Source organism: Dryas octopetala, chromosome 1, assembly GCF_963921425.1.
Source record: "Dryas octopetala chromosome 1, drDryOcto1.1, whole genome shotgun sequence".
NCBI classification, from domain to species: domain Eukaryota; kingdom Viridiplantae; phylum Streptophyta; class Magnoliopsida; order Rosales; family Rosaceae; genus Dryas; species Dryas octopetala.
In genome coordinates, this window is record NC_141366.1 from 10,852,385 (window position 1) to 10,864,614 (window position 12,230).

At 35.6% G+C, this 12,230-nt stretch overlaps 2 protein-coding genes and 1 pseudogene across 2 annotated transcripts; all 3 read left to right on the forward strand.

Moving 5' to 3' along the window:
* Positions 1–3,213: 3,213 nt before the first annotated feature.
* Positions 3,214–4,858, forward strand: LOC147297736 (cocaine synthase-like). Its single transcript, XM_086252533.1, has one exon. The coding sequence runs from the start codon at positions 3,223–3,225 to the stop codon at positions 4,555–4,557; it is 1,335 nt and encodes a 444-aa protein (XP_086108659.1). The 5' UTR covers positions 3,214–3,222; the 3' UTR covers positions 4,558–4,858.
* A 2,034-nt stretch (positions 4,859–6,892) lies between these two features.
* On the forward strand, positions 6,893–7,710 carry LOC147297737 (vinorine synthase-like; annotated as a pseudogene).
* Positions 7,711–9,300: 1,590 nt separating this feature from the next.
* Positions 9,301–10,809, forward strand: LOC147297738 (BAHD acyltransferase At5g47980-like). The gene has a single exon (XM_086229087.1). The coding sequence runs from the start codon at positions 9,304–9,306 to the stop codon at positions 10,663–10,665; it is 1,362 nt and encodes a 453-aa protein (XP_086085213.1). The 5' UTR covers positions 9,301–9,303; the 3' UTR covers positions 10,666–10,809.
* The last annotated feature ends 1,421 nt before the right edge of the window (positions 10,810–12,230 follow it).

Consider the following 12,230-nt stretch of genomic DNA (forward strand, 5'->3'; position numbering starts at 1 on the left):
AAACACAATCAAAATGATTTTAAATCATAATTTAAAAAGGATCGTGGACCAAAATTGAATTAAGTATAAAATAAGTGAACCAAAATTAAACTAGGTATAAAATAAGTAGACCAAATTTGAAATTTCCTAAAAAAAAAAATTTATAGGTACGTTTCAATTGTGCCAGTCGATTGATGATTTGTCAGCGTTTTGTTATGGTTTAATTTTGGAATTTTGGGCAAAATCTCAGAGTTAAACCCTAACATAACGACTCTACCAAGCTCATTCTATACCTTAAGAGGGGATGAGGTGAAAAGATGAGGATTTACCCTCAAAACTTGGGGAAGGAAGCAATATTGCCGAGTGATTAGCAGCAAAAACTGAGCGTTCGGATCAAGTGCGTATATTCGTTGGTGCGCACCTAAATGAACATGTATATATATATATATATATATATATACACACATACACCAACCCAGATATAGGTACAATTGAAATGTACCTATATATATAAACCTAGGTATTGGTACAATTGAAATGTACCTATATATACTTTTTTCTTACTTGTTTGATTATTTTATATTTTTTGGGTTAATGCAGTTTTTTATATTTGTATAATTTAAACAATATTATCTTTTATTATTTTAAATTATAAAACATAAAAACTAGATAATCTTAAATGTTTTAATTAAAAAAATGTCCTAACGGATATTATCTTTCATAATTTTTAAAATTAATTCATATTAATTATCTTAATTTTAAGAGAAAATATGAGTCAAAATTTTTAAAAAGTTCATTTTTTGGACCTTAGCCTTAAAAATTGGATTATATTTAAGTACAAATCTAAATTCTCATATGGTTTTAGTGTGAATGACTCTCCAAAATTGGACTTACTTTTAATTAACTGTTCAATTAAAAAGGATAAAGAAGTGTGATTGTGGCGAACTACTGACCTCCAAGGTGAAATAGAAGCACTCACCCACCTGAACTGATTTCACTACTTGTTCATTTAGTGACAAATAATATATTTATAAGGTTTCAATTATTTTACTCCAGCAAATATAAGTACTTTTCTACCTAACCTAGTCATATGATTTTATATATGGTTTTAATACCTATTATAGAAAAAATCAAACCCCCTATTATAGTTTGTATATGTTTATTATAGTTTATAATTTATTATTTATAGTTTATAGAAGAAATTACAGATTTAGTCAACTTATTTTATACCTAGTTCAATTTTGGTCCACGATCTTTTTTAAGTTCTGTTTTGATCCACTTGTTTAATAAAAGTTCATATTTGTTTTCTCAAATTTGTCTCATCTTTTATCCTATCAAATCTCAGCCAAATTCAACAAACATATACTTGTTTTAAAGTTATGCATATCATCTTTACAACTATATAAAGATCATTCAAATCGGAGTTCTAAAACTCAAGATAATTGGCCCCAAAGTAGGGTACCCGAAACTACCAACTTTTCCTACAAAATTTTTAGATTTTCAAACTTCACCAAACTTCAATTCGATCTCTTTGATTCTAATACTCCAAATTGGTTCCTATGACTAAGAAATGATGAAATATAACTTATAATTGAAGAAAACACAACCAAAAGGATTTAAAATTATAACTTAAAAAAGATCATGGACCAAAACTGAACTAGGTATAAAATAAGTAGACCAAATTTGTAATTTCCTGTAGTTTATATTGTATATAGTTTATAATACTATATGGTATAGGGTATAGAGTATATTAATATAGGGTTTAGACTTTAGAGTATACTAGTATATGGTATAGATCGGGTATATAGTATACTAGTATAGGGCTTAGACTTTAGAGTATACTAGTATATGGTATAGGGAATAGAGTACACTAGTATAGAGTTTAAAGTATAGGGTATATGTATAGGGGTTATGATAGGGTATAGAGTTTAGGGTTTAGGGTATTAATATATAAAGGGTTAGAGTATTAATTATGTTTAGGGTATAGGGTATTTAACAGGGATAGGACATGAATTAACTGACGTTTACCACCTTAGTCAATTCTATCAAAATACCCTAAACATGCATTAAGTTTTGTCAAGTGGGGTGCACATGGAGGGGCAAATCGGTGAATTCATGTCCTCTTCTCTACCTTATGCACTTCCATGTGCTCTCTATGTGACCAAAATTGATGTATGTTTGTGATATTTTAAGGGAATAGACTAGGTTGATAAACTTCAGTTAATTCGTAGACTCATTTGGCACTTAAAAAAATTTGTGGACCAACATGAGAATTATGAAACAATAAGTGGACCAAACGTGTTTAATTTTGAGTGCTACTATTAAACAATAAGTACGTGGACCAAACGTGCTTAATTTTGAGTGCTACTATTAAACAATAAGTGGACCAAACGTGTTTAATCCAACACGGGTTATTATTTATGTTTTGAGTGCTACTATTCCCACCCTATGTCCTTTTTCCACCCACTACTTCATAAAAATATTAATCACTTGTTTAATTTTTGCGAAATAACCTTTAAAGACTCCTGTAAACAAAAAGTTACTCTACCTACCCACTTTTCTACACCCACGTAATTCATAAACAAAGAAAACCACTTTGGATTCATGAACAATAATTAATTTTTTTTTTCTGCAAAAGTTTATTCACAATCTGACTCTAAGATATTGTTTTCAATATTTGGTTTTGTCTCCATCATTCATATTCCCAAATCCCCCTTATTTTTTTAATTGTTTTGTTTGATTTATTCACTTATTCACAATCTCACCCTAACATAGAAGTTCTTGGGCATATTATAAAGTTACAATATATGAGTTGATTTAACCCTGCCCCCTTCTCTCTCACTCTCTTCCTATATGATCTAAGAATATGTATGACTATATGAGGTTGTATATGAGTTCAAAATTTGGTGGGTGAATAGAATTTAAGGTTTATGGAAGAAATTGGGTAGAAATAGTGTTTATTAGTAAATGTATTTTAGAGACATTGGGGGGGTGAAAAAAGAGGATTATTATTTCTTAAAATTTAAAATTTAAAAGGGGGTGAACTTATAGGGTGGATGGAAAAATAGGACACTATGTTTTTGGGTAGGAAGTCTTGTGAAAATTTGTCAAACCTAATTAGTATACACATTTAAAATAATCAAACAGAAGTTTGGCTTTCATCGCGCATGAGTTTTCCTTGTGAGTCTTTATATGGAGGGTCGCCTTTGTAATGCAATTCAAGCAGGGAGCAAGAGCAAGAGGATGGCTTCTGACATCAGAATTGAAGTCATTCAGAAGGAAACAATTAGACCATCATCTCCAACTCCTCACCACCTTAGAAGTTATAACCTCTCTGTTTTTGATCAACTTACACCTGAAACTTATGTCCAACTACTTCTCTTCTATCCCAGAAATAGCACTAGTAAGGAAAGTGATCACCATTCATTGGTTGCTGAGAGATCCAAGCTTCTAAAAACATCATTATCTGAAGCCCTCACTCACTTCTATCCTTTAGCAGGAAGTTACCAATATAATGATTCAATCTGTTGCAATGACCATGGGGTTCAATTTATCGAAGCCCGAGTCAACTGTCCCTTATCCAAGATTTTGGACAATCCAGATCTTGGGATGCTAAAACAATTCCTTGCAACTGATAACCAATCCACACAAGCAGAAGCAGGCCATCTTCTACTTGTCCAGGCCAACTTGTTTGAATGTGGTGGAATGGCAATTGGGGTCAGCATTTCACATAAGATCACTGATGTGTTTACACTCAGCACATTCATCACTAGCTGGGCTTCGATTGCCCTTGCTTCCACTACTACTGATCATCATGTAGTGCTTCCTGCTGCTGAATTTGGGGCTGCAGCTTCTCTTTTCCCACCACTAGAAGTCCTCAACTCACCCCCAACTACCGCCGTGGAATTTGTTGAATCAAAGGTCAGAACAAGGAGATTTGTGTTTGATGCCTCGAAGATTGCTGCTCTCAAGTCCAAAGCTGCCAGTGCCACCGTGCCAAACCCCACACGCGTTGAAGTAGTGTCGGCGCTCATTTGGAAATGTGCAATGGAAGCATCAAGATCAAACTTGGGTTCTGTAAGGCCATCCGTGTGGTGTCAAACTGTGAACCTGCGTAAAAGATTGGGGCAGCCCTTGGCAGAAAACTTATTGGGAAATTTTGTGGGATTCTTTGCAGCAAAGGCTGACCAAGAAAGTGAAGTAGATGTCCAGAGCTTGGTTGCTAAACTTAGGAAAGGCATTGAGGAAATCAAAGAACACTATGCTAATGGAGTTAGTGGGGAAGATCTATGTGAAAGCCTCCAGGAGTTTGGGAACCTTATGGAAAGGGGTGATATAGACAACTATAGATGTACAAGTTGGTGCAGGTTTTCCTTCTATGGAGCTAATTTTGGATGGGGAAAGCCATTATGGGTGTGTGCTCCTATTGCCCAATTCAACCATACATTTTTATTGATTGATAGTAGAGATGGTGTTGGCGTAGAAGCGTCTTTGACCTTCAAAGAAGAAGACATGGCCATAATTGAAACCAACAAGGACCTGCTTGCTTATGCTTGTATGAATCCAAATATCATTTAGTACCAAAAAAACAAAATGCCTCTTGTGTGTGTCAGTGTGTGTGTGTGTTTTTTCTGTATAATAAAGCCTCCTGTGTTTTTTACTAGATCAATTCTATGCTGGACCTTTGACGACCTCTCTTTGTTTTGAGGCTTGTGGAGCATAAATAAAATTAAAAGTCGGGGTGCTTTCATTATATTAGTAAAGGGGTGGCAAGGATCTATATCTAATGCTGTACGTAGGATTAAATGTGGCAGATCCTAGCTGTATATTCCACAAGCAGAGATGCATGTGTAATTAAGGAACTGCTAGGATTAAATGTGTTTGAGCCTTAAATTAAAATTAAAATGTGGTTTCCCCATTGGCAACAATCCAAATTAGACCATCCGATCCTCTCTAGCTCCTCACCACCTTACAACTTCCAACCTAGCTCTCTGTTTTTGATTAACTTTTCCTTGAATCACGCATGCGTGCAAAGGCATGACAAGACACGACCTTCAAGAAGGGCAAAGAGGAAGAGGATGGACACCACCTACTGTTGATTGTTTGACCTTGCTTGCCTTCTTACAATTGTGTTAATTAGACTTTTTCATCAAATTTTCATCTTATCTTTAATATACAAACACAATAATTGGAATTTGGATATATAAATCAAATTAATGCCATATGGCAGCAAATGATATATGTATATTTGGACAAATACAATAAACTCAACAAAATTCATTTTCATTGCACTGGAGCTGCGCATGCTAGCTGTTGCGTACATGGAACAAAGAATATTGATGCAGCGTGATGGAACAAAATGAAATTGATTATGAAGAGAATCAGTGTAAAAAGATATGTAGAATCAGTGTAGAAAGATATGAACAAAATGAATTTTTTTTTGGATTAATCAATTGTTATTCATGAATTTTAATTCAGGACCATCTACTAAACTAAATGACTTTGGGCGACGAATCTATATATTCCTCGCCCAAAGTCACTTTGGGAGATAAATCTAGATTCCTCGCCCAAAGTCCAGTTCATTTTTTATTTGCATTTATATTTAGGTATAAGAATACGATGCGATCGTATTTTCAACGATCTAAACCGTTCATTTTTTAGTTCCCTACTCAATGATCATCCTTATAAAAATTTAGCTCAATTGAAAATGTAAAAGTTAGGTAACGGTGCTCAAATTAATGAACGATAGTGGGTTTAATAATGATAATTCAACAACTAGCTGAATTTCGATTTGGTTGATTTTTGCAGAGATGATCTTTGAGTATGAACATGGAAAATGAACGGCTATGATCGTTGAAATCACATTGTGGTCTTCACAATTATTGAAACCTTGTCGTCGAAAGAATTAATAGAATTATACTCATCAAGTGTTGAAACCGTTCATTTATATGTAGATGGGCATATCTTGATCGTGTTTACAACGATCAAAACCGTTCATTTTTTAGTTCCATACTCAAAGATCATCTCTGCAAAAAATCATCCATATGGAGAAGATGATTATGACATGTGTACTACACGAATTTTAAGCAAACAAAGATGTCAATATTGGACCGACCTCGCTCATTGGTCAAAGCGGTTGAATAAATTTATTTATACATTTTGTTTCTTTGTGTAATACATTTATTTATAAATTTATTAATACATTTTGCTATTTATAAATTTTGTAAATATAAAAATTTATTAATACATTTTTGTTATATAGTTTTTGGGATAAAAAAAAAATTTTAATTTTTTCGAACAATTTCGTCGCCTAAACATACTTTGGGCGACGAATATGTGGTTCGTCGCCCAAAGTCACTTCAAGAGACGAACCAAATTCGTCTCCCCAGGTAGCTTTGGGCGACAAAAATGATATGTTCGTCGCCCAAAGTCTTGGGTGTCATGGTTTAGGCGACCAAAGTCTCGACGAACTGATTTCGTCGCCCAAAATCTTGGGCGACGAAATTGGACTTTGGGTGACAAAATCAGTTCATCACCCAAAGTGTTTTTTCTTGTAGTGTGTCTATTCTCTCTTGGGCTTTTAGCCCAATTTTCTTGTTTTCATATGGTAAACTATTTGGATAATACAATAAACTCATGAACAAACTTGACTTTGATTTCACAGAAGCGGTTGTGTGGATACTTTGGCCAACAACAAAGAAACAAATAAACATGTTTTTCCAATTAGGTTGTGCCAAAATACAATTAGTATATTGCTTAATGCCGTTGTATACTATGGCATACTATTTGGACAATGCAATAAACTGAATAAAGGTTGACCATTGCACAGGAGCTGTCCTTTATGTTCAAATATTTGTGTATTTAACTATTTATGTTGAGGGTCTTTGGTATGAAACTCAATTGACCGAGCAAGATGGTTTCAGAGATCAAGGTTGAAATCATTCAGGAGGAAACAATATATTAGACCTTCCTCTCCAACTCCTCACCACCTTAGAAGCTCTAACCTCTCTTTTTTTTACCAGCTTATGCGTGAAATATATGTCCCACTACTTCTCTTCTATCCCAGTGATAGCAATAGTGAGGTCATTGATCACCATTCTTTGGTTGCTGAAAGATCCAAGCTTCTAAAAACATCATTATCTGAAACCCTCACTCACTAGCTTCTATCCATTTGCAGGAAAATTCCAATACAATGTTTCAATCTTTTGCAATGACCATGGGGCTGCATTTATTGAAGCCAGAGTGAACTGTCCCATATCCAAGATTTTGGACAATCCTGATGTTGAGATGCTGAGCCAATTGCTTCCAACCGATCCAGGTTCCACACAAGCAGTCACAGGACATCTTCTACTAGTGCAAGCCACCTTCTTTGAATGTGGTGGAATCACAATTGGAGTCAGCATTTCACATAAGGTCGCTGATGCATCTACGCTAAGCACATTCATTAATACCTGGGCTGCAATTGCCCTTGGCACCACTATTGATCATGCACTGCTTCCTGCTGCAGAATATGGTGCTGCATCTTCTCTTTTCCCGCCATCACTGGATTTCCCAAATTCACCCCCAACTACTTCCGTGGCATTTGCTGTAAAACCAAAGGTTATAACAAGGAGATTTATATTTGATGCCTCAAAGATTGCTGCTCTCAAGTCCAAAGCTGCCTGTGCCACCGTGCCAAAGCCCACACCCGTTGAAGCAAGTGTTCACGAGAAAGGTAGTGTTAGTTTTTAGAAGACCTTAATGATGCAGACCTTGTATTTTTTGGAGTTCGGGAGATTATCCTATGAATTTTTAAAGAATCCAGAGTATTTTAATTTTTTAGAAATAACTTTGGACTTCCTAAATTTTCTGGAAAATCTCAGAGGGCAAATTGATAATTTGACTCCATAGTAAATTACTATTAGTCAATACAAGTCCGTAAGAATTTTCTGTGTATTTTTCTGAGTTCGGAACTATTTTTAATTAATTTTCAAAGTTTGTAAAAATAGGAAAAGAGAAATAAAAAAATAGTTGTACATGTGGCCACCTGTAATTGGTTGAGCCTTGCCACTCAGCAAGGTGAGGTGGCAAAAGTTTCCCCACCCAAGTTCTTCTATATGAAAAGACCAAAAAACCTATGAGGATTTGGATGGAGGTGGTAACTTGCAAACAAAATTTAATTCAGAGGGCAATTTGCTTCAATTTTTAATTTAGGTGGTAATATGTAAATCGAGTCAAAGTTCAGGTGGGTATATATCTCACTAAAAAGTCATTTCATAATCAACGGAAGGTGGGCCACTTCACATGGCCGGAGCTATGGCTGGAACATTCCTTCTACAAATTTTCGTACCTCTCATATAGGTGGGTTCTATATCGTGAGAAAAGAAAAACTCTCACATAACCGATTTGCGCACTTTTTGATAAATAATAAGTTTTCTGGAACGTCACATACAAAATTCATTTCTCATTTGGAGTTGGGTTATGTACTTATGTTAGATATATTGGTGGGATCATGGTCCCACACAAATGCGGAAGCCAGCTTCTCTTTCTATATCTTTTGTTGGTGAGAATGCGAAGCCAGCTTGTATGTATACAAGTTTTGTCAACATAGCTGATAGCTCGATCGTTAGTCGGTTGTAGATTCCACACAAAGTGGACTTTTTGAGCAATAATTCCAAAAAGAATTGATATCTCGAGATAAATTTGCTTCTTCTACTGGAAAGTTTCATCCACAAAAAAACACATTATTGCCTTTTCTTTTTGTTCAAGCTAGTCAAAATACATTATCTCTTTTTCCAAACCAATAATATTGTAGGCTTTTTAGCTACTAAAATTTGTTTGTCAAATGATTGGGAGTAAATATATCAGTTTTCACCCTTTTTAGAAATAAATCTATGAGAATTAGAGTGATCGAGTTCTATTTGAATAAACAAGAATATTACAGCTTTATTATTATTCATAAATTTAATATACAAATTTGATGAGTGTAAAAATACTCTTTTTAATGAAAAAGTTTACTACAATTTTCATTGGAAAATTCCCAAAGAAAGGATTGCATGCATGCAACTCGTGGAACTGATTCAGAGCCCACACGTACACCTTGGTGTCTCAAATTAATTGATTGTCATAGATATTCAACATTTGATGGCCCAGTTGGAAGGTGGCAGCTGTCCAGGCCGGTTTCTCATGTGTTCCGTAAAGCATTGGAGTTTCTGCTGGTTGACTTTCATTCCACAAGAGCTGTCGTTTTATGGAGACTTTGCCTCTTTATATAGAGGGCTTGTGCATGTTATAAAACTCATCAAGCTAGCTAGTGTAAAGCAAGATATGGGTTGTGATAATCAGATGGGTTCAGATCATGAGGATCAGATCAACCTTATTAAGATTGAAGTCATTCATGAGGAAACAATCACACCCTCCTCTCCAACTCCTCACCACCTTAGATTTTCAAGCCTCTCTGTTTTTGATCAGCTTACTCCTGAAATTTATGTCCCACTTCTTCTCTTCTATCCCAATAATAGTGTGGTCATTGATCACCACTCTTTGGTTTCTGAGAGATGTAAGCTTCTAAAAACATCACTATCTGAAGCCCTCACTCACTTCTACCCCTTTGCAGGAACTTTCCAATTCAACATCTCAATCTGTTGCGATGACCATGGGGCTGCATTTGTTGAAGCCCGAGCGAACTGCCCCATATCGAAGATTTTGGAGAAACCAGATCTTGGAATTCTAAAACATTTGCTTCCAGCTGACATGGAATATTCCACACAACCAGACACAGGCTATCTCCTACTAGTGCAAGCCACCTTCTTTGAATGTGGTGGAATGGCACTTGGGGTCAGCATTTCACATAAGGTCGCTGATGCGTCTACACTTGGCACATTCGTCAAGACCTGGGCTGCTATTTCCCTTGGCACCACTACTCATCGTGTTGTGCTTCCTACAGATCCAGTTGGCGTTGCAGCTTCTCTTTTTCCACCTTTGGATTTCCTTAGCCCGCCACAAAGGCCTGCTGCTGCGAGATTTGTTATGAAAGACAAGTGTGAAACAAGGAGGTTTGTGTTCGATGCTTCCAAGATTGCCACTCTCAAGTCCAAAGCTGCCAGTGCAACCCTGCCAAACCCGTCACGCGTTGAAGTAGTGTCCGCGCTCATTTGGAAATGTGCAACGGAAGCATCAAGATCAAACTCGGGTTACGTGAGGCCATCCGTGTGGTGTCAAGTGGTCAACTTGCGGAACAGACTGGGGCAGGCCTTGGCCGAAAAGGACTTCATGGGGAATCTTATGGGGTTCTCCATATCAATGGCTGAAGAGAGGTATGTGATAGATGTGAAAGACTTTGTTGCTAAATTCAGGAAAGGTGTTGAACAAGCGAAACAAAGTTATGCTAAAAAACTAGGGTTTGGTTCCGACGAGGCATGGGAAGAGATGAAAGAGTACAGAAACCTGATTAAAAACAATGACAGAGACAGTTATGGGTGCACAAGTTGGTGTAGGTTTCCATTTCATGAAGCCAACTTTGGATGGGGAAAGCCATCATGGGCGAGCGCTTTTTTTGAAATCAAGAATCTATTTGTTTTGATGGATGCAAGAGATGGCAATGGAATAGAAGCGTGGTTGACTCTCACCCAAGAAAACATGGCCTTATTTGAGAGCAACCCTGATCTGCTTGCATATGCGTCTCTAAATCCAAGTGCCATTAGTTAGCTAGGATCATGACAAAGAGCCTATTCTCTGCCATGCTCTGTATTGTATGGAATAATGCTATCAGCTGCCACATAAGGTGGTCAGCTAATGTGGTTTATTTTATTTTTGTCGGCCAGAGCTAATTTGGTTTATAAAGTGTGTACAAATAGCAATATTACCCATTTGTGCAAACATCTCATTTCTATGTGTGAGCTTATCAATTCAATCATACAAATAAACGACCATTATTACAATAATAGTAGAAACACTAATGATTATCTCAACTTTTATTTACCAAGATCTAGAAAATTAAAATAACAGTTGATGCCTTTAGTATTGTTTCTTTATGGATGGTTGTTTTATTGTTCCAGCATGCATGCATGCCGTCACTATCACCAAAATCAACATGCATGGCTAGATTTTTCACTCGTGTTTCTTAAGCCATTGAATGTAAAATTATATTTTTATTAATTCAGTTGATTGACGTATACAATTGTTTTACGGAAAAGTTGTAAGTTTGAAATTTATGTTGTTAGACAGTTCCTTGTATATATCCTAGTTTTTTCATGTAGTTCTTTAATTTGGAAGCCTTATTCATATATTATTAATTAATATAGTTGTATTCATTAATTTGTTAGACGTGGAAGCCAGATAATTAATTTTGTTAAAAAAGAAAAGATTAATTAACGAGCCCAACAAATATTAAAAAATTACAAAAGATTAATTAATTTTGTAATTCGATCGGCTAATATTAAAAGGTTAAACAAAAGGTTGGGCTGGTTAAGTATTAAAAAATAACAAATATGTACGTAAATTATATTTAGAAAAATTAGGCTATAGACGTACTATACCCCATCCTCCTGCCAACGAGTTCTCATAAGGGGAAGATGGAGAGTTTTTTTTTTTTTTTCTTGTCCGATGGTTATAGGAAACAAGGTGAATAGTATCCAAACAGTCTTATAACACCGTAAGGGTATTTCAGTATTTTAGTTAGTTTAGTCACGTCTGTTATTGGTGTTTTTTCTTTTATGGGGTTATTTGTAATAATTTTGAAACCTCAGGGGGTGTAAGTGTAATTATTAAAATCTCAGGAGGTGTATATGAAAAAACGATAAACCTCAAGGGGTGTAAGTGTAATTAACTCTTATATTTAGAAAAATTAGGCTATAGACATACTATACCCCATCCTCCTGGTTATTGTGTCATGTCTCTGATATATGATATCTTTTTTTTTTTTTTTTTCGGTACAAATAAATTGAAGTCTGGTGCTTTCATTACATTAGTCTGGATCAACGAGGACTCCATCCTTCGTGAAACAGAAAGTTGGGTCATTAACATATATTACCGCCCCTGCAGCATCCATCTCCAATATAACATCATGAAGGCCTAAGTCTGCTGCAAATTGAAGACCAGCAATGGCTGCCAATGCCATCAATTCAAATAAACACAAACACAGTGCTCCAATCCAAATAGTGAGGCTCCTTGCAGTTGGAGCTAAACTTATTTGAGCTTTTCTCATTATTATTATTATTATATATTATTATTATTACAATTTGAGGTGTGAACATGAATCAACTCTAGCACAG